This window comes from Nematolebias whitei, chromosome 7 (genome assembly GCF_014905685.2).
Source record: "Nematolebias whitei isolate Nwh7 chromosome 7, NemWhi1, whole genome shotgun sequence".
Taxonomy (NCBI): Eukaryota; Metazoa; Chordata; class Actinopteri; order Cyprinodontiformes; family Rivulidae; genus Nematolebias; species Nematolebias whitei.
In genome coordinates this window covers 33,925,721-33,949,139 of record NC_056504.1, presented here as the reverse complement: position 1 = coordinate 33,949,139, position 23,419 = coordinate 33,925,721, and the positions used below count along the sequence as shown (strand labels likewise).

The window sequence follows — 23,419 nt, the reverse complement described above, 5'->3', positions numbered from 1 at the left end:
GAAGTCATTCTCCAGGGCCTCTCCGAACTCCTCCCATGCCCGAGTTTTTGCCTCAGTGACCACCTGAGTCGCATGTTGCTTGGACTGCCGGTACCCATCAATTTTTTCCGGAGTCCCACAGACCAAAAAGGCCAGATAGGATTCCTTCTTCAGCCTGACAGCATCCCTCACAGCCGGTGTCCACCACCGGGTTCTAAGGTTGCCGCCGCGACAGGCACAGACAATCTTGCGGCCGCCTCAACAATAGAGGCACGGAACATGGCCCACTCGGACTCAATGTCCCCTACCTCCCCCGGAACATGTTTGAAGTTCTCCCAGAGGTGGGAGTTAAAGCTCCGTCTAACAGGAAACTCTGCCAAATGTTCCCAGCAAACCCCCACAATACGTTTGGGCCTGCCAGGTCTGACCGGCATCCTCCTCCACCATCGGAGCCATCTCACCACCAGGTAATGATCAGCGAACAGCTCTGCTCATCTCTTCACCCGAGTGTTCAAGACATGTGGCTGCAGATCAGATGAGACAACGACAAAGTCGATCATCAAACTGCTGCCTAGGGTATCCTGGTGCCAAGAGCACATATGGACACCCTTATGCTTGAACATGGTGTTTGCTATGGACAATCCATGATGAGCACAGAAGTCCAACAACAGAACACCACTCCGGTTCAGATCGGGGGGCCGTTCCTCCCAACCACACTCCTCCAGGTCTCACTGGCATTGCCCACATGAGCATTGAATTCCTCCAGCAGAACAAGACAGTCCCCAGTAGGTGCACTTTCCAGTAACCCCTCCAAGGACTCCAAAAAAGGTGGATAATCTGAGCTGCCGTTTGGTGCATAAGCACAAATGACAGTCAGAACCCATCCCCCCACACGTAGGTGGAGGGAGGCTACCCTCTCATTCACTGGGGTGAACCCCAACACACAGGCACCAAGATGGGGCGCAATAAGTATGCCCACTCCTGCTCGGCGCCTCTCACCAGGGGCAACTCCAGAGTGGAAGAGCGTCCAACCCCTCTCAAGGAAACTGGTTCCAGAGCCAGAGCCATGCGTCGAGGTGAGTCAGACTATTTCCTCTCAACCTCACACACCAGCTCAGGCTCCTTCCCCACCAGTGAAGTGACATTCCATGTCCCAATAGCCAGCTTCTGTAGCCGAGGATCAGACCGCCAGGGTCCCCGCCCTCAGCCACCACCCATCCCACATTGCACCCGACCTCTTTGGCCCCTCTCACAGGTGGTGAACCCATGGGAAAGGGGACTCGCGTCTCCTCTTCGGGCCGAGCCCCATGGGTCAAAGCCCGGCTGCCAGGGGCTCGCCCGCGTGCCCCACCTCCAGGCCTGGATCCAGAGTGGGGCTCTGGTGACCCACGTCCGGGCGAGGAAACATCGAGTCCATTTATTTTTCTCATCATAGGGGTGTTTGGGCTGCATTTTGTCTGGTCCCTCACCTCAAGATATAATACTTTTCAATAATGAAACAATAAGAATAGTAAACTTTCAGATAACAGTGAGATGGAAAGAGTCGAGCTTTTAAAGCAGAAATCATTATGAATAAAATCTATTTTAAGGCACACTTTCCTGTTCATTCAAACACTGATTCAATTTGAACACATGTTAAAAAAGAACATGTGTCTTTGAATATACCCTCATTACTGCATGCATCCTCAAATAAAAATCACTGTAATGCCACTTTAATTGGTGATATGCGACTTATCTGTGCTGCTGATTATCCATGCTGCTAATCTCATGCTGCTGATTATCTCATGCTGCTGTATTCATTGCTCACTACAGACTCATGTTCAGGCTGCTGTTATTATGCTATATTGTTTTACAGTATTAGTGTTTAGAGTAATTCTTAGATCTTTTGGTGTGCCATTTGACATTTGTTTAGTTTATATCTTAGATCCTCATATACTGTTTCTTTTTACAATTTATATTTTTGCTATTGTTCGAAGTAACTGGGACCCTGTGTACATAATTTAATTCTACCTCATGTACCACATGTGATGAGAATGACAACAAAATTGACTTGAACTTGAACTTATCCATCTATCCATGATCTTTTGTTGAGAGAACATGCAAACTCCACCCAGAAAGGACCCGGGACAGGGATTTGAACCAGGGTAACCTGCTCGCTGAGAGGCAGCAGCTCTACCAGTTGTGCCACCGTGCTGCATTTAAACTTATCTGAAATATATATATTTTATTGGTTGCCTTTCTTTAGCAGGACTACAGGGAGGAAAAGAAACATAAAGAGCAGAGAGTTGGTAGAGCTGTTGCCGGTTCAAATCCCAGCTTGGAGTTTGCATGTTCTCTCTGTGCATGCGTGGGATTTCTTCAGGCACTATGGTTTCCTCCCACAAACCAAAAACATGCACTTTAGGCTGATTGGTAACTCTAAATCAGAGGTGTCAAACTCACTTACAAAAGGGGGCCAAAATTAAAAACTTTTTCAAACTGAGGGCCGGTTTCAGAATCTACATTAACTCGAGTCAGATACCAAACAGCTTTTCTTGGTTGCAGGTTCCTCAACAAGAGTTTGATTGGTCTCATTTGATGTTTTCTGTTGCACTTTTGACATCATAATCAAAGATTACTGAAAAAATGAAAGAGATAAAAGTATTTTACATTTAAAATAATATCTTGGGGGCCAGATAAGGTGTCAACGAGGGCCACATTTGGCCCACGAGCCTTGAGTTTGACACACATGCTCTAAATTGTCCCTAGGTGTGAGTGAGAGTGAATGGTTTCTGTCTTTGTGTCCCTGTGATGGACTGGAGACCTGTCCAGGGTGTCCCCGACCCCTCACACTGTAATTGCTGGAAATGGGCACTAGTAATCCCCACGACCCAAAAAGGAGGAAGCGGGTAAAGATAATGGATGAGATAGGAATGCCTCCATCACTGATGTCTCTATCATTTTATATTCCTTTCATCTCTGCTCTGGACCGCTCCCATTCTCTCATTTTGCTTTGTTTTCTCCTCCATCAGACTCACCTCATGGCTTTAGAAGCAGAGCTGTCTCGTATTCAGGAAGTGAGCAGCCACCAAAGGAAACGCATTGCTGAAGTTCTCAATGGCCTCATGAGGGACCTGCGAGAGTTCAGCACCATAGTTGGAAACAGAGAAATCAAGCTGGTAAGTAGAGAGAACAATACAAGTTTTGAGTCATTATATCTTCTTTCTGATGCATTATACAAAATAAAACATTAGATTTTTTACAACTATAGATGCAGAATTCATCTTTATTTTTTCTTCTTTATAGTGTTTTAGTATAATGCTCAAAATAGTTTACAGGTATTTTCATAAGCATCTTTCATATATTTAGACTGATGATTAAATTTGTTTTATGTTCCACAGTCCATTGCCAAACAGTTGAATAACACACATACGCACAAAGTGCCAGAAAGTCTTTGGATCTTTGTTCCTCTTTCATTCCCCGGTGGTCTTTAAACCGTCGCTGCTCAATCTTGATCAAACATTGACTCTTTCAACAGTCTCTCCTCCTCTTTACCTTCTTCCTCTCCAGCCCGTGGAGATCAGTGGGGTGATAGAGGAAGAGTTCACAGTGGCCCGCCTCTTCATCAGTAAGATAAAGTCGGAGGTGAAGTCGATGGTGAAGCGCTGCCGCCACTTGGAGAGCCTCCAAATGGAATGCCAGCGCAAGATGGAGGAGACGAGCAGGGAGCTGTCCATGTGTCACCTTCTTGTCGCACAGGTGAAGCGAGATCGATGGATTTGCTGTTCGTTAAAGAAACCGATACGTATAGTTGTATATGTCAATACTAAAGAGTTAAAAACAAAATGTCTTAGGGAGGAAAATGCTTGTTAATCTGTTGCATCTCAGGGAGTTTTTGATGGAAAAAACGATAAAATCTTAATTATCACCACACAAGTATGTTTTCTGCACTTGTCTTTGTCAGTTTATTTATCATTTCATGTAGTTTTGGAGCTCTTTAGTGAAGCAAATTGGATTTTTTTTTTTTTTTTTTTGTCTTCATGGAGATTTTCAGCTTTTTTTTTGCTTGAAATGAACGTGCACATGCTCTTCTGATTCTTAAAGCATGATGCATTTCATATTCTGTCTGTCTGTTGCCTGAGGCCATCATAATGTAAATTTTACAATCTTCAGTGTTTAAACTAAATTCCCTAATGACTGCAAATCATGAATATTTATTGTGAAGCCACATTCATTCAGCCTAGAAGAAAAGTCCCTTATCTTTGGCGTAGTGATCTCTCGGGTGGAGGCTTTTGCTCATTCGTACCCTTTCTGCATCCTTGATGTTGTGGCTTTCAGCACGAGGCAAAGATCCGCTCTCTGATGGAGAACATGCACAATGTGGAGCTGAAGAAGAGACAGCTGGAGGACAGCTATGACTCTCTGACTGAGGAGCTGGCCAGACTCAGAGCCCAAGGTACAGTTGAGTCAAAACCAAGGCCCAGCAGCAGTTAGTGCAACAAAAACACATCCATCCATCCATTATCTTTACCTGCTTCTTCCTTTTCGGGTCACGGGGGTCACTGGTGTCCATGTCCAGCCATCACTGTACGAGAGGCGGGGGACACCCTGGACAGGTCTCCAGTCCATCACAGGGACACATAGAGACAAACAAGACAAACAAGCATTCACTCTCTCACTCACACCTAGGGACAATGTAGACTTACCAATCATTAAAACTGCAACCTCAATCTGAAAAAGCTGAGATAATGTATCAAATGTAAACAAAAACAGAACACATTGATTTGTAGATTTAGTAAATCCATATTTTATTCAAAATGGACCATATATATCAAATGCTTCAACTAAGAAATTGTACCAAATTCAGGAATGTTAAGGTGATTTTGAGTTTATTCCAACAACACATCTCCATAATGTTGAGAGAGGGCCATGTGCACCTCTGTGAAGCGTCCTCTCTTCTTTTAATAACGGTCTGTAAAGGTTGATGAACTGAGGAGACCAGTTGCTGTAGGTTTGCAGAGAATGATGGCCTGTTTTATTTTTTATTTGATTCATTTATTATCCTTTATTTAACCAGGAAAATGCCATTGAGATCACATATCTCTTTTGCAAGGGAGGCCTGGGCCTGAAGGCAGCCTAACATGTAAGTTTTTCGTCTGTGGGAGGAAACCGGAGTATGTGGAGAAAACCCCACGCAATCACAAGAAGAACATGCAAACTCCACACAGAAAGACCCCAGGTCCAACTGGGGATTGAACCCAGGACCTTCTTGCTGTGAGGCAACAGTGCTAACCACTGAGCCGCCATGCTGCCATTTGCTGCCTATTATTGTCTGCTGTAATCATTCCTGGGTCTTTACTAGATTTTTTTTCCTTCTTTTTTTGCTGAATGGGAGCATTTGCTGTTCAGAAACCTGGATAAACGTTTCTGCATTTCTAGGTTTTTTCCAGATGTATAAGCTGATACAGGTTCTAATGCACCATAGCATCAGAGAGGCAAGATTTGAACTGTACACTCACACCAGGCCAGATTATCCCTCTCCTTTTTGCAAGGACATGGTTTCTAAGAGGAATTTCAAAGTTTGATTCATTTTGCCTCATTTAACTTTAAATTAGCTTTGGTCCATAGAAGACAATACTGTTTCTGGTTGGTGGTTCTATGTATCTTCTTCTTTACATGATACACAGAGTTTGTGCTTGGCACAGTGAACTGTGTGTACAGACACTGATTTGTGCAATGATGTCCAGAACAGAGTTTGAGCTTTTTTATGTAGTGGCCCCTGAGGGCCTGAAGATCAAGGGAAACCAATCTTGATTTTCATCCTTGTTCTTTGCTCACAAACAAAACAAAGTTATTTATATTTGATTATTTATTAACTGTAAATGATAGGGTATTCAAAGTACCAAATTTCCATAGAGGAACAGTATTCTGAAATGTTTCATGTGCTAGTCAATTTTTTTTGTAGACTGGTGAACCTCAGCCCATGTTTACTTCTAAGAGATTGAGCCTCTCTAAAATGCTCTTTTTTATATCTGTTTTTCTTACTGGCCTTTTAACAATTACCTTAACTAACTGCAAAATGCTCTCCTGGCAGTTTTTCATTTGTACCAGATAATTTTACGGCATAAATATTTACTGCATGTCTCAACTGCTTTGAGATGTGTTACTGCTCAAAAAACTCCACATATAACAATACTTAATATAACAATTTCTCAGTTTCAGTGATTGAAATGTTTACTATAATATATTGTGAGTAAAACATGGGTTTATGAAATTTGCAAATCATTGTGCTGTTTTGGAATTGAGGTTGTTGCTCAAAGCATAAAGCAGTCATGTCTGTGAGAGTGGACTCAGCAGACAAAGAGTTGAACCAAGCGTAAATCTTGGAACATTGAATGGTTAGGATATTACTCTGCTTTTTCACCACCTTTGTTCAGCAAAGTACTTGTTTGTATTTATTTGAGGCTATTATTATTTCCCAAAAAATGTGTTTACAGGTAGAAAATAAATTCCCACTGAATAAACGATTTATTTGATCTAATTGTATTACTATGTAGAGCATCACATCCCTGTATTTATCCCAGAAATAAAAGCTCCATCACTTGGACCTGCCTAGTAATACAGTACTTTGTTTGTCTGAAAACTGCTGACAAGATGAAAAGGTGGAAACATTATGTCTGAACAGTTTGTTGTTTCATAAATTTCTGCAAAAATCTCACTATTTATTTATTTATTTTTTAACATTATCTCACACTATGTTTTGTGAGGCCTCAAAATGATATTTATATTTCCTTTGGCCCGTGAAAAGAAAATAAGCTGAGGCTGCCTGAATACAAATCGAGACAACTACATTTAACTATAAAGAGTCGGCTCATTAGCTTTCTCACTGGCTGCTGCCAAAGCAGAAAGTGGCCGTCGTTATGACTGCTGATGTGGAGTGGTGCAACAGTTATTGTGTCTGCAGGCATGTGCACTTCATTTTTTATGCTTTTAACTCTATAAACATGGTGTTTGTGTTTGTGTGGGGATGGTGCGGCTCATTGAACTTGTGATCTTCCTTAACTCGTTTTGGATGCACTATCTATCATCATGTAGGCTATTTATGTCTATTAGCAACCAACAGCCTGCAGAAAATCAGAGCTATGCTTAAAAAAAGTCCTATATTTTAATTCCATAGTTCTCCGCTGGAAGACAAAAGACTCATCATCTCTACAAATTACTATAAATCGCTGACTTGAGATACCAATGTTAAGTATCGGGTCCATTTCCTTATCTTTTGTTAAGATAATTTATCACAAAAGGACTAAACGGTGAGTGTTTTAGCATCATCAACGTGACAATGGAAAAGCATGACTTTCTAATAAAAAAATAAAAACTCCAATAGATGTTTTAATCTGTGCCGCAGGTCTTCATACTCTTTTGAGGACATGGAAATCAAGGCTAAATAAACATTTCACAGGACCAGCACATAAAGATTAATGGTACATTAGAAATTTGTGCCAGGTGCAGCGAACTGCAGATGCTCCCCCTGCGCTGACACAGTTCACAAATCAGGCCAGAGGCAAAGTAAGTCGTTTCTCTTGTGGCTTCCAAGTGAAGTGAATCTAATAACCGGTGGATTTAAGGGTTTTTAAATTAATTTTGGTCTTGCTCAACAAGCGAGCCAAAGGGTGCTTAAATAAGGAAACGTCTGTGTTAATATTTTTGCCTAAAGTGCTAGACATCTTCAGACACCAGAAGCAGAGTCAACATCAAAACCTGGATCTGTATCTTACCCAAAGCCTGACCTGGAACAGTTTGACCTCTGTCCACACTAAGAGCTGTTAATGCTGCAATGCCAGGTCAAAACTGTCAACCTCCTCTTTTCTCATTAAATTAGTTTCACTAATTTTAACTGTGAAAATGTTTCTTTCAGAGAGCATATCACAGATGACCAGAGGGGAGAATCACACACCGCTGCAGAATCCCTGTGAAATGAAGGTAACCATGACAGTGACGGCAGTTTTTGTCTTTTTAGTGCATTGTGAACTTAACTGCAGGTGCACATGCATCTATAGTTGTTATTTCATGTGTGAGTGCACTTCAGCTCTGCTTGTTTGTGACGCTTCATTAAAAAAACACAAATACAAATAGGATGAATCAATTTCAGAAAGAAGTATTTGTCATTTTCACAATCTGCTCTGCATTCGTGTGAGCGTTTTTGGTCAGGGTTGGTGTTTCTGAGCAATGTGCTGCAGTTTGATTATCTGGTGTGTGTTGACACAAATATTTGTGTGTGTGTACGTGCGTTCAGTGCTCATGTGGTCCTTCATGTCCACATGTGCACAATTTGTGTAATTGTTTTTTTCTCTTGTTAATTAGTCATATTTTCTCCCTTTCCTGCTACGTTGTTTCTCTCATCCATCATAATTCTCATTAATATATTTTGTCTTTGTGTTTTTATTCTTGTTGCTAAAACCACAGAGGGCACTGGAGGAGCAGATGCAGTCGCACCGTGAGACACACAGCAAGCAGCTCGGCTGCCTTCGAGACGAGCTCAGCAAGAAACAGAGGATCATTGATGACTTAACCGAGTCAGTGCTTCAACATAATTCTTCTGTTTCTCTAAATCCACGTTTCATTTAATACATCTATAACCCAACAACACAGTTAAAAAAAAGTATTACAAACCAAAACCACACACACAAAAAACCCTTTTCCATATTTAGACCAGTTTGTAACTTGAAGCCATTGATCACAATGTGTTTTATTAGTATGCAGCTTAGAAAATTCTCTGACCTAATGAAGCATATCAAGTAATAAAAGTAATTGGGGAAAAAAGTGCATTTTGAATTTGCTGTTGGCAACAAAAAATAACTGAACAGGGCTTATTTATGACTTTATTTTTTTTTTTTAGCACAGTGTAATTTCTGTAGTTGTAAAAGCAAAATCTTTGACCATTTTAACTGTTTCAACGATTTCAACAGATCAATAGTTAAGGGTCTCTCTAAATCTTTTCCATTTTATTGTAATGCATCAAATGTTTTAGTGTCTGGGTTTGAACTGGGCACTAATTCAAGCCCTTACCATCCCAGATGCTGGCTTTAAAAACACAATTATTCTGTCACCATTTAATTTGAACCCATCTGTTGTTTTAGAGTCTGCTGATGCCATCAAATCCAAAAGATATACTAATTGAGAAGCTCTTTTTAATATCATAACTTTTTTTTAAACATTTTTTGTTTCTATTTATATCTTTATGTATTTATCCGTGTATGATTTTCTTAACAAGGCTGCAATTAATGGCATGGAAGTGTTCACGGTAAAGATGCATTAACTGGTCTTCGTATCTAAATTTCAAAACGTCTATGCTGTTAGAGGCGCTAGAGAGTCTGAGATGAATATATGTGGGTGGTTGACGTGGTGAGAAAACTGCAGCATAGGACGACTTCAGGACTGAGCTGCTGCTGAACCTCAACATGAAGAACCTCCAGCCTGGATTGGACTAAGTGAAATTCCCCCCATCCCTTTAGGTGCCTGTATGTGATGATGTAATGAATGAAACATGAGAGTCTTATAGGAGACCACTGGGTAGACTGCAGACCCCCTCTAGGGACTGAAATGTATTTCCCAGCTGGCCTGGGAGAGCCGGTTAGCACCAAAGGAACAGCTGCAAAGAATTTTTGTGTGAACGCACATTTGGGGCATCTCCGCTTATCCTGCTTACACAGTTTGAATTGGATAAGCAGCTTGAAAACGGTCGGATGGGTGTTGGTGAGGTAGAACGCATGTTAAATAGAAGCAGAGGTGCCCTCCAGATCTTTCTATCAAAATAAAGCACCTCGCTTTAGATGGATTTTTTTCTTAAATATGAAAGGATATATGAAAATAAAACCCTCACTATAGCTAGAACTAAGGGAGCACAATGTGTACTGTACACATGTGGCCCATTCTATAAATGCCTCATTATTTTGAAAGGTATTGCACATTTGTAGCCAAAAGGAACATTTTGATGCTGAAATTGGGACTTACAGTATTTACACCTTCAGGCAATTCAAGCAGGCCTGTTCTCTGCCAAAATGCTTGTCTGGCTAAAAACGCTCTGATGAGAAATTATAAAGTGGAAAGAAAAATACTCTGCACCTAGAAGTAGAGCTTCTTCATCAGTTTTCCTTCATACTCCTGAGCTGGAGCAAGATGCCTTAGACTCAGGACAGAACATTTACTTTTCTAATGTTATACACAAAGGATGTCAGGCTAAAGAAAAATAAAATATATTGATTAAAAAATTAAACAATGGTTTTAAGTAGGGATGCACAATATTGGATTTTTGGCAGATATCCGATACCAATACTGCTATGTTTTTCCCTAGACCTACTTACAGAGACTACATAGTTTTCTCTGCTGTGGAATTAAAATACTACATTATTCAGTATGGTCTTTATCAGTTTGGCCTGCTACCAAATGCAGATACCAAAAAGGAAGCTGAAAATGATGTAACACTTCAACTTGGATTATGTTTAATGTCAAATTTATTCATGACATTTACTCTCTCTAACATAATGACAACACTCGAACAGTGCAAATTTGTAAATTTTCACAAATATACTGTAAATTCAACCTGTTCACAAGTGACAAGTGAAAAGCGCACAAGTAGTAGTACATTAATAGAAATACTTGACAGTTTTTTAAATAACAAATTAACTCAAAACAGATGTCTTTTATATTGGTGAGTTTTTTTGATGAAATGGCCAATGTCCGATATTTAGCTTTATCGCTAATATCGGCCGATACCAATACCATGCCGATAATATTGTACATGTGCATCCCTATAGTTTTAAATGTTTCTTCCAAGATGCCAAGTGTATTTTACTAAAAAACAACAACATTCAAATGTTACTTAATGGTAAATGGACTGTACTTATATAGCGCCTTTCTATCTTATTTCAAGATACTCAAAGCGCTTTACACTACAATCTGTGCCTCATTTACTCATTCATACAGCACTCTACTAGATCTCTACAAAGCTAATTGAACAAATCATTCTAAAGAGACTAATCAGTGCTTTAGATCACATTCATACACTGATGGGACACACATCAGAGGCTATGAGGGGTTCACTGTCTTGCCCAGGAACACTTCGGCATGTGACTGCTGGTGGATTCAAACCCCCAACTCTCGCGTTGGAGGACGACTGCTCTAACCACTCAGCCACAGCCGCCCCATGAAAGAAAACAGATTATAATACCACAAAGGGGAGTGCAGAGGTTATTTTTCAGATTCAATATCCAGTTTCTATTCTTCCAAATTTCTTGAAATAACAGAATTACTCTGCTAAATTCCAATATTTCTGAAATACAAATGTCCTTTCCTTAATATCAGATCCCTCCATTGCCTCCAGCTGGTTCAAATTGCAGCATCTTGACTGATTACTGGGACTAAAAGGCATGAAGATCCCCCCGTGTTTGACTTAGATTCTGCATTGAAGTTAAAATTGTACTTTACACCCTTAATAGCCATAAATGGACCTTGCCCCTAAATACATGGCAGACTTATTGACATTTTACAGGCTCTCCTGACCAGTGAGCTCCACACATACTGCTAACTGTTCCCTGGTCAGTTGTGACAAAGATAGGGCCTTCTTATTAGAGTCCAGTGGACTCAGACACTCAAGCACCTTCTGAGTTTGTTAAAAGCAGGGCTCTAAAATAGTATTTTCTGATTATCATTAAAAATGAGACCATGACTGAATGAGCTTCTGTTCTTTGCAGCTGTAACCAGAAACAGCATTTGGAGTTGGAACAACTGCACGTTGACTTTGAACGTCTCAGAAGTCAGGAGCATCAGAAGAGCCAACAGCTGGAGGATCTGACGTGAGTCTCTTCCTTACTCTCCTGGCCATCTTTCAAACGCCTCGCCATATGGAGAACTGGAGGCGTGCTGCCTCTTCAAATTCTCATCTTTGTTTTTTTCCTTCAGCCATTTATCCTCCCTTTGCTTTATTTATGATCCACTCACTCTTGAGCTATGTCAGTCCTTTTACATTTTGTGACTCTTTACCGCTTTTTCTTGGCCAGTTTCTTTTCATGGTCTGCTTCTTTCTGTCCAATCCTTTTTGCGTCTTCATTAGACTCTCTTTTAATAAGTTGGCAGCTGGCTGCTAAAGGCCTCATTCTACACTGACCTTTGCAGCATATTGCATCAGATGGCAGATGGTAACACCCCCAATCAGTGGGGCAGCCAGTTTATGCTGGCTTTGTTCTTGTCATGAATTATTCCTGGGTGAATGAGGTAATCATCTGGATAAGTTCAGTTCTCAATCTTTCTGCCTGGCTATCTATTTGTCCATCAATAGATTCCTCTGTGAGCGGCATGAGCAGTCGAAGCAGGACCTCAAAGGGCTGGAGGAGACAGTTGTAAGTCATTATTCATGGTCACGATTCATCCAGATCTCCCAAGAGCCAATGATCCCCTAAAATATGTTGTTAAATAATTTAACTCTTTCTGTAGGGTCGCGAGCTCCACACCTTACACAACCTCCGCAAGCTTTTTGTCCAAGACCTCACGACTCGAGTTAGAAAAGTAAGCTAAGCACGACAGAAGTAACCTTCACAGTCTTGACCTTACTGAGTTGTAGCTCATGTTCTTTTCTTTTTTATACTCAATACCAATGGATCTGTTTTTTTATTGGCAGGGTGCAGAGATGGAGCCTGATCTTACTGGAGGATTTATCACCCAAAGACAAAAGATTTCCTTTCTTGAAAACAACTTGGAGCAGCTTACTAAGGTTCACAAGCAGGTAACACAAGCAGCAGATGTAAGAAAGCAAAGAAGTGTTTCACCTGCCTGCTGCTTTTCCTGTTTCCTTCATCTTTAGAACGCGATCAAGGTATTCACTGCAATGTCATAAAGGCAAAACTAATTATAATGTAAGAAACAGAATCTACACAGTATTTTTATCAGTAAAATTTGCCAACTGCGTTTGTTCACCTAGAGATACAGTCAAAGCTATTAAAAATAGATCAGCAATGGCAACGTCCATGGAAGAGCTGCTTGAGATTGAAAAGTCCAATAATTTTGATGTATTGGTACTTACATGTATTTATGCTCAGATATGTTGAGTGTAGTATGCAAATAAAAGAGCAGTGTTTACATTTGGTCTACACGACAAGGTTTGGGTTTTATGATTCGTTCAAGATGCCGGACAACATGAATGGTTAAAAAGTTTATTGTAATGCAGCTGCTGGTGGAGGTGAGAATCCAGTGGTGGGACCAATCTGCAGAGATATGACAGTGGACTGAATATTTCTGTGAGCGAGATGATGAACAGAAAGACAGTCACAAATCTTCTCAAGCAGGACAGGTGGGGGGTCACCTGTGGGAGTTGGGCAAGATGATGTCACCGCCACAGGGCAGAGCTGAAGAGAGTGTGGTCGGTGGTGGTGGTGGTGGTGGGGGGGGGGTAATCTAAAAACCAACCAGGTCCAGGACTAGAGGTCGGGGTCATACACGGAGGTCAGAGATCCAGATGCAAATCCGTAGGGCAGTCCGTGAGTTGTAGTCGTTGGGCCAGAAAGGATAGTTGGTAACGAAATCAGAAAGGCGAAACAAGAGCAGGCAGCAAGCAGGCAGATCAGGGTTTCCAAAAGGCAGGCGTGAGGACGAGACGAGAACATCACACAAGGCTGTGAACAGAACGCTGGACATCTACTTCCGTGAGGGGTTCGATAATCTGGCAGGGTATGGTGAGAGGAGTCCTTAAATCTGGACCAGAACAGGTGCAGTGAATCAGGGCTGATGAGCTGTGGGTGAAGCGTGGGCGTGGCAGAGTGACAGAGAGGCAGAACATGACACCATACCTCCATTTTAAAATTACATTTCAACATTTTCAGAAAATTATTGTATCAAATGTCACCATTTGATAAGGTTCAGGATATTTTTTATTGTGTATTTCATACTTCGCAATGAGTAAGTTTAATGCCAACATTGTAAATATAATTTAGGTATCATGATTATCAGTGGTTTTGCCACAGTGACCCAGAAAATCTTGAATGTTATGAAAACATGTATACATCTGTAATTGTCTGTTTTAGAGTGTATTGTTTTGTCCTACTATTAGGGATCACTTATAAATATAAATAGCATGGATGCTGCTCTCAGAGGGAAATAGACCTAGTCTGCCCAGCAGTCCAAACCATGAAAACAAGGATTGTTCTAATAATCAGCTGTTAATTCTTGATTAAAAAAATAAAAAAAATTACTATGACGTAAATAACCCACAGCTTTAATACACATATAATAGTTTGGCTGTAAATGAGAACATTTTGAGCTTAATATAAATGCATGATGAATTAAAAAATTTCAAATTAAAATACACTACAGGGTGCATAATTTGGCTTTGTTTCACCGTGGGTAAAAACAAAGTCAGCAGCATCAATCTTGCCGCTGTAACCTTATGAATTTCTCCTTGAAGCCAGAGCGACAGGAGACTTTAAACTGTAACACTTTAAGGGAAAAGAAGCCACAAAGCATAATCTTAGATTTGATTAACATAAAGGAATTAATTCTCAAACAGGTGCAACAGACACGTTCATCATCCCTCTCACGCATTCGCAACACAACACATTCAGAAAGATTAGACTCAGGTGCGCGCGCACACACACACACAAACACACACACTGCCCGTCTTTAATAATCCTAAAAGAACCATAGCAACTAACTAAGTGTTGATGCACGTGTGTTGAAGATGGCACAAATTCTTAGGCGGGCAGGTAAAAGCTGCACTGCAGCAGTTTGTCAGGCTGAGCACCAATCCTAAAATGGTTTGTGGGGGTCTCAGTCCCATCCACTGCCTGCTGATACTGTGGAAGTGGAAAACAAAAAGGCACGGCCGTAAATCAGCGAGCTCCACAAGGGACATGATAAGACTTTCAAAAAGAGGGACAGTGCACCCCGGCTGCAAGTGCCACAGATTTAATCAACATCTGTTCATCTATAACAGCTTGCTATCTCTTACATCTATACTTATATAATGTTCACTTCCTTTGGGAGTTTGCCGTTATTTATTTAGTTATTTTCCAAAATGGATTGCCACAAAATAATAAATTGGTGCAGCTGGACCTCAGGCCAATATATTGAATTCATGAATGTTTTGCTTGTTCAGATTAATTTGTCTGCACGGAGAACCCTCAGCCCTTGTGCTCAGAATCTCTGCAGGGTAAAGATTAGTTTGCATGATCGTGGAGAGTGTCACTGTTTAATGTGCTCAGTTGTTTCCTCTCCCTCTTCTATGAAACATCCAAAGAGAAGTAATAGAAACTCAGATTATCTCCACATCAATTTTGCTTTATGGCCTTCTACAACGGCTCATTTCCTGACTGCAAACAAGCATTTTCTGCTTTACATTATTTTCTCAATATAGTATTTCCATAGAAACCTGTTACAGCCAATCTATACTTTTGAAAGTCCATTCCATGCTCAAATAAACAAGTCAGACATTGCAGGAAAATAATCAATCAACTCATTTTATTCAGTTTTTATGTCTTAAATATGAGTACAGAACTCATGAGGAAGTAATGACACTTTTAAATGGATGAAAAATGATTCATAAATGATAGCTGCAACTTCAATTTAGAGAGAAAGCTTCTATTTTTCTTGGAGAAATGTTCTAAAGTGCAGTCACAACCATTGTCAGAGGACTTCATGATATGGAAATTGGAAATGGATGCCTGTGCAAAAATACAGAGGACACTTTAAATTATAATTTTCTTTCTATATTATATTGCTGTAAGGATGAAAAAGAATCTACAACTGTTTGTGTAAGATTAATGACACTGAACTGCTGAGGAGGCAGCTGCTGACCAGAGAAGGGCACCCAGAAGATGGTGCTCTAATCATCAGAAGGAGGCAGAGTACAGTATTTTCCAGTATATAAAGTCACAGTTTTTTTGCATAGATTTGTCAGTCCAGCAACTTATACACCGAAGCGACTTATATACTTTTTTTTATATATTCATAACACAATTTTGACTGACGCTTTAAACGTCTAAGAACTACAACAGTGAGTCCTCCCGTGCGCGCTTGCTTCACTCAGCTGGTGAAGGTGGAAGAACGGAGGTGAGCTAGTGGCTCCAATCTCAATAGATGGATGGATGGATGGTGCTGCCCAACCAGGTGAAATTAAAAAAATAAGACTGAGACACACCTTTGCTATAATTTTGAGCAAACAAATAATCATTTTTAAGTGTTAATCTTGTTATATTCTTGTTAAAGTTCTCCCGTCCACGCTCCCATAGCCGCCATTTGTCAGCCAATCGATTTTTGGCACAACACCGGCCCACATTTCTGGGTTTGGCCTACATTTCCAGGTTGTCAGCGGTCATGCATAATAGAAGCGACCTATATGGCGAAGCGACCTATATGGCGAAGCGACGTATTTATGGATTTTTCCACTTTATTCGACATATTTGGACTGATGCAACTTATAGGGTAGTGCAACGTGTATGGCAAAAAATACGGTATACGCCGAAGCGATTTATATATGTTTTTTCCTCTTCATGATGGTTTTTGTTGACTGATGCGACTTATACTCCAGAGTGACTTATTCACCAGAAAATGGGGTAGATGCTAATCCAAAACTAGCCCGCACAGACCAACTGCTTATTTGCTTTTTCTCATGTCCATTACTTGAATGATTTGAAAAGTATTTACAACTGCAGTTAGCATTTAGCTCAAAATAAAGACAGCTATGTATTAAATCTTCCATCTGTGGAAATATATTCTTTCATCACATCAGCAGGCAGAATTTGCAGCAGGAAAAATGTTTCATTGCTTTCTTTTGTGTGCTCTATCAGATGTTGACTAAACTTGTTTTTCTCTCTCATGTGTTTCAGCTGGTACGTGACAACGCAGATCTTCGCTGTGAGCTTCCGAAGTTAGAGAAACGTCTTCGCTCTACAGCTGAGCGAGTTAAAGCGTTGGAGGGAGCATTGAAGGAAGCAAAGGAAGGAGCCATAAATGACAGACATCGCTACCAACAGGAGGTGGAGAGAATCAAAGATGTGATGAGGGCTCGCTATCCCTTCCGTCGTCCCCACGCTGCACAGATAGGTGACAGAAACTCCTGATTGGTCAGAAAATTTACCTCAGCGAGCTACACATTACTACTGTTGCATGTGATGTTTCTTTAAAACCTATCTACATAGTAAATATCAAAAATTTACATAGGGTTGCTGCCTTTTTCCTCTAAAATAAAAGGCATAAGAGTCGATACTATAATAGTTAGATTTATAGAAACTGAAAAAGGTGTAATTAAATAGTTAGATTTGTTTTGTTATTGTCAAGTTTTACATCTAATTGAACAGACACTGATTTGTGTAACGTAGTCGTGTGTTTAAAACTCGAGATTTAAAGAGAGGAAATGTCAAATCACGACAAAAGCTGGGCATGAATTTGATTAAGTCATTATGGATGTCATTGTAATTTTGAGTTTTTTTTATTATTTAAGTGCACAACACTCAAGTAAAAAAATGTATGAGTGCACAACGTCCATGATTTTTTACTTAATTCCTTTAGAATTGGTTGCACAAGTTGGATTTTATTATAGATTTCTCTAATCCACACAGGGTCAGACTTAAACATTAAATTTCTAATACACTGCATACATCCTAAATAATATTTGACTAAATGTTCCTCAGTAAGGTTTACCTTAACCACACCTTTATTGTAGCTATCAACAAGCTTCTGGCACAACTCCTCTTGGCAGAATTGTTACAAATCCTTTATATCGATTGGTTTCTTGGCACAGACCTGTTTTAAGCCTAATCCAGTGGTTAATTTGAGCTGGCGTTACACCATATTCTGTGACCACTGTATATTGTGACCGTAGGGGGCGCTGTTGCATTTTTACACCATACTTTGCAATATCTGATAAACACTATCATATTCTATGACTGTTTTCATTTGCCTAATCCATACATTTTTGACAGACTTAATGTCACAGCTTGGACAGCGCTATGCCAGAGGCATAATGCCGACCAGCTTCACCCAATCAGAAACCAATGTTGACGTGTGTTTAGAATAATGGTTCTGCTGGACACCCACCTGCGTCCAGGTTTCAACTGTCCAGCTGTTGATGCAGTTTTCTCAGGTCTGAAAACCCCACCTCAACTCCTCCAGACTTACTGCACTTCTCATCTTGGAGGCCAAACAGCTCTTTGTCTTGTTTTACCTTAACATTTATCTCCAGGTTGGATTTGACATTATGGACAGTTGCAAATTTTAGTTGAGCTTGAAGGCGACATTATAGGAGCAGAGGTCTCTTTCTCGATCGGTAGCCTCTTAGTCCACAGTGATGTGAGACTTGCTTCACCGTGGGGTGTGACACTGGTGTGCCAGCTCATAACAGGCTTGAGCCTTAATTGTTCCTGGTCCAATTATTTTTCTGCTGGCTAAAGGAACTTTCCAGCTGTGTTCAGTCATGATCACTTATGAAAAGCAAGCCTTGATCTATTCCAGTTAAAATGCATTCTTCAACCTTCAGCACCACATCTTGAAAGTCTTAGGTGAATGTATGAATATATTTCAACCTGTATGTATAATTTAGATTATATCCTGATTAGGAATACATCTCAGTCATTTAAAAAAAATGGTGCACTCAATTCTTGTTTTAAAAAAATCATCAAATTTATATGTTGTATAATCATTACATCCTGGAAAAAAATGGTTAAAAAGTAATTAAAATCCCCAAGTTGTTAAGTCCACAATGAGTGCATGTAAAAGTCTGACCACAGTTACATTTATGATACACATCATAAAGTCTAGGTCTGATAATTAGAATAAATTCAGTCTCCCAGTATGCGTTCTCTTTCACAGGGTAGATATTTTCCAGCCTCTATTTCATCTCTCACATCTGCTACTTCACTCTCTTTCCATCAGACTGTGAGAGAAATTGCTCCCCCTGATGCAACCATCCCATTTATGTCCCTGCTGTGCCTACTTCATAAACTACATCCCATGTATACCTCCACTCATCTGCCATCCTTTCCTTTCCTCTATCAGCACTTAAAAAAAAAAAAACATTTTTCAGCCCTTTTTGCTGATGGTTAGTCTTACTTTGTACTTTGTAATTGAAAAATAGAATGATCCTAAATACATAGTGTGTTTAAGCTATGATAGCTCATAAGGTGTAAAATAAATTTAGCAGCAGGGCTGTGTATAGGTTGCAGAAAGGGGAATAATCAAAACAGAGACAACACGTGCTTGAAGGGGATTTAGTTGTTTAGTGAAACAAATCACAGGCAAAGACTCACAGAGTTTGCATGCTCTTTTGAGAGAAATGTCATTTTTTTGAAATTAGTGCAATTCATTTTAATCTTCAACTACTATCATTGCGGGTTCAACCAAAGGTAATTGCAATGAAGAATTTAGAGACGTATATGCTGCTGCTATGAGAAAACGAGATATTGATTTATGTGAGGGTTTTTAAAATGATGCGTTTCTATAGAGGGTTTTTACAATGGCAATTAAGAATAAAGGGAAACTGTGCTGTAAATTAATATGTTCACATTACTCCAGACACATTCAAACCTTTGTGCTTTTTTGCTAATTCACCATGTGGTGCTCCATCCTTTAGGAAAAATAAACAAGTCCTTTAGTTTTTAGAATGAGTTGTTTAATCAGTGCATTAATCCTCTTGTTATCTCACAGCCAAGCCTGTGCGCCCCGGCCACTACCCGCTCTGCTCCCCCTTCAACCCCTTCTTCATTCGAGGCTACAACGGGAGCCCGGTTCCCTTCAGCTACAATGCTTTGCAGAACAAAAACAACAAACCAGCAAAAGAAACAGAGGACAGACTACCTGAGACTGACTCAAACCAGAACAGCCCAACAGAACACCTTGACTCACAGATCAACGACATGCAAGACAGCGACGACCAGAACATGTGAGTAAAATCAGCTTTATGTTGATTATGTCATATTTTGTGGCACTTTCATGCTTCACAATACTGTCTGACCAAAAGAAAGCATTAAAATGCCCTTAAACTTGATCATTTCAGCCAATCAGCGATGATGAACATTTTGTTCAGACAACCAAATATAAATGCACTTTCTCAAACTTTTTAAGTTTTAAAGTTTTAAAAAAATAAAAAAGTTTTTAGTTCAGCTGAATTCAAATTCTATTTGCTACATTTTAGTCTGAGCTCTTAACAACTTTCTTAACTTCTGACATTGTGGTTTAACAAGATAATTTGAACTCAAGGTTCACTTTAGCACCTTATATATCTTCCATCCTCAGCTGCAGTGAGGTTGCCATGGCAACCTTTCAAGGAATACTGAAGGCTCAGGAAAATCTATAAAAATGAGTCTGAGTTAATGCATTTTTTGTGCTAGCTTTATTATTATTATTATTGTTGTTATTATTAATAATGTTGTTATAATTAATTCAGTTCCATTTATTTATATATTGCCAAGTCACAACAGAAGTCGTCTCTGCACAAAAACATTCACAAATATTAAAAAAGCCAATTAGTAAAAGTTATCTATCTAAGGAAGCCAGCATATTGTGTTGAATCCACTTCGTCACAGTCTCCCATCCTGAGCAAGCACACTGGCAACAGTAGAAAGGCCTGTTGGTTGCTCAGGTTGGGTTTTTGGTGGTACCCCTCTCTTGGATCAATTTGGGCCCCACATTTGGTGTGGGGCCCACTCCCCCCGGTCGTGCCCCCCTTTGGCGGGGGACCCCCTTGCCGCCGGTGCATTGGTGGCTCTCGGTGTCTGGGCTGGGTGGTGGGGTGCACGTCGGTCTGCCCTGGTTGCTGCCTGGCGGGGCCTGGGTGCCCTGGCTCTGTCGGGGCTCTGCCGGGGGGTGGTATGGCCTCGGGGCTTGGGGCTCGGTGTCCATGGCCGGATCTACTTGGGGGGGCATGGGTCGCCGGCCGGACCTGTGGGCTCGTCGCTGCAGCTTCCTGGAAGCTCTGCATTGTGGTGGCTGGGGTCACCCGGTTCTTTCCTCTGCTCCTCTCTGGGGGGGTGCGGTTCTCCCTGTTGGGAGCCTCCTGGGGCTCCGGGCCTGTGGGCCGCTGTGTGTCTGTGGCTCCGGTCCTCCCTATGTTGCCATTGTGTCCTGGGGGACGGGTCTGTGGGCCCCCGCGTCCACTATTGGGCATTCTTTTGGAGAAATCTGGTGGTGGCAGGCGTGCTTGCGCGGGTGTTTGGATTCAGGTGCTGTGACAGATGCACGCTAGGTTGGGTAGTGGTGGAAGCTAGATGATTCCTTGTGCAATGTCGAATGTTTCATGGTGATATTGTGGGTGGCATTGTGCTGTGCATGTTGTTTTGTCGTGGTGGTCTCTCGTCTTATCTATTTCTCTTTTATTATTTAATTATTCTTCTTTCTTCTCTCTTTAAAAAATAAATAAATAAATAATAATAAATAAAAAAAATAAAAAAAATTGAGCGATGACGATAAGTTCATTGAAACACTTCACAATGTTTCTACACTTAAACTGAGCTCAAAAAAAAAAAAAAAAAAAAAAAAAAAAAAAACAGTAGAAAGGAAAAACTCAGTTTTAAGAAATCCCCCAGCAGAACCAGGCTCAGGGCGATTACAAATAAAACAGGCAGAGTAGATCAAGTAAAGACATCAGCAGAGTGAGGAAATGTGGTCAATTTTATCCTCCAGCAGTCTAACCCTATAACAGCAGTACTCCGGTTTCCTCCCACAGACAAAAAACATGCATGTTAGGCTGCCTTCAGGCTCAGGCCTCCAGTGCAAAAGAGATCTGTGATCTCAATGGGATTTGCTTGGTTAAATACAGATTAATAATTTATTAAAAAGTAAAGATCTAAACCTAATCTTCAAAGTAGACAAGGTGTCAGCCTTATGGACAGAAACTAACTGGAAGTTGGTTCCATGAGAGAGGAGCCTGGTAACTGAAAGACCTTCCTCCCATTCTGCTCTTGGAAACTCTAGGAACCACAAGTAAACCTGCAGCCTTGAGTACGAAGTGCTCTGTTAGGAAAGTATAAAACAATCTGATCTGTAATATAAGATGGAGCTAGGTTGTTGAGAGCTTTGTAGGTTAGAAGTAAGATTTTGAATTCCATTCTGAATTTGACAGGGAGCCAGTGGAGAGAAGCTAAAACTGGAGAGATATGATCTCTCCTACTAACTCCAGTTAAGACACTGGCAGCAGCATTTTGGATCAACTGAAGACTTTTTAAAGAAGTTTTTGGACACCCAGACAATAATCCATTGCAATAGTCCAGTCTAGATGTGACAAATGCAATAACCAGTTTTTATGCATCATTTTAGATAAGATGTTTCTCATTTTAGTGATTTACGCAGGTGGAAGAAGGCAGTTCTAGTAATGTTTTTAATGTGGGGCATAAAAGACATGTCCGGATCAAAAATAACACCAAGATTTTTAACATTAGAGCTGGAGGACAGATTAATGCCATCCAGAGGAAGTGAAAAAACTGAAAAATGTATTCCCCAATTGCTCAGGTCCCAAAACCACAATCTCTGTCTTGCCTAAGTTTAAAAGCTGAAAATTAAGGGTCATCCATAATTTTATGTCTTTAAGACATGTAGTCTAAGTAACTGATTGGATTCATTGAGTTTCGTGGACAAATATAATTGTGTATCATCAGTATAACAATGAAAATGTATCCCATGCTGTTTAATAACATTACCTAATGGAAGCATATAAAGGTAAAGAGTATTGATCCAAGCACCGAACCCTGAGGAACTCCATGACTAATTTTGGTGTATGAAGAAGATTCATTATTTACATTTACAAACTGGAATGATAAATACATTTTAAATATGATTTAAACCATTTTAGAGCTGTTCCTGTAATCCCAATATCATATTCAAGTCTCTGTAGTAAAATATTGTGATCACTTGTATCAAATGCAGCACTGAGGTCTAACAGGACCAGTGCAGACAAAAGTCCATTTTCTGAGGACATGAGAATATCATGAGTAACTTTCACCATTGCTGTTTGTGCAATGATGATCTCTAAACCCTGACTGAAATTCCTCAAACTGATTATTTCTGTTCAGATGTTCACACAATGGATTTGCAAGTATTTTCTCATGATTTTTTTATATTAAAGTTAGATTAGATATAGGCCTATAATTGGCCAGAGTTCCTGAATCAAGGTCAGGTTTCTTAAGTAAAGGTTTAATTACAGCAACCTTAAAGCTCTGTGGTACATAACCATTCATTAAAGGCAAATTAAGTAGACCCAAATTGTGGATATTAATTAGGGGAAATACCTCTTTAAACAGTCTGGTTGGGATGGGATCTAGCAGACATGTGGATGGTTTGGATGAAGCTATTATTTTGACAATTCAGAGAGTTCAACAGGACAAAAACAGTCCAAATGTAAATCAGGTTCTAGTATTATTATTATTGTCTGTATAGTCACTATGTAGATGAACAGATGCTCGGATATATTCATCAATTAACACGGATT

The 23,419-nt window shown here is 40.3% G+C and overlaps 1 protein-coding gene across 1 annotated transcript in view; it reads left to right on the top strand.

Annotated features, from left to right (window-relative positions):
- Positions 1–23,419, top strand: part of kif5ab (kinesin family member 5A, b) — a 104,554-nt gene that overhangs the window by 60,720 nt on the left and 20,415 nt on the right. The window contains exons 15-25 of the mRNA XM_037679817.1: positions 2,991–3,137; positions 3,529–3,717; positions 4,297–4,414; positions 7,874–7,938; positions 8,422–8,531; positions 11,709–11,810; positions 12,293–12,353; positions 12,448–12,519; positions 12,632–12,736; positions 16,830–17,046; positions 19,645–19,879. Coding sequence (XP_037535745.1) covers positions 2,991–3,137; positions 3,529–3,717; positions 4,297–4,414; positions 7,874–7,938; positions 8,422–8,531; positions 11,709–11,810; positions 12,293–12,353; positions 12,448–12,519; positions 12,632–12,736; positions 16,830–17,046; positions 19,645–19,879 — 1,421 coding nt within the window. The remainder of the gene's footprint in view (positions 1–2,990; positions 3,138–3,528; positions 3,718–4,296; positions 4,415–7,873; positions 7,939–8,421; positions 8,532–11,708; positions 11,811–12,292; positions 12,354–12,447; positions 12,520–12,631; positions 12,737–16,829; positions 17,047–19,644; positions 19,880–23,419) is intronic.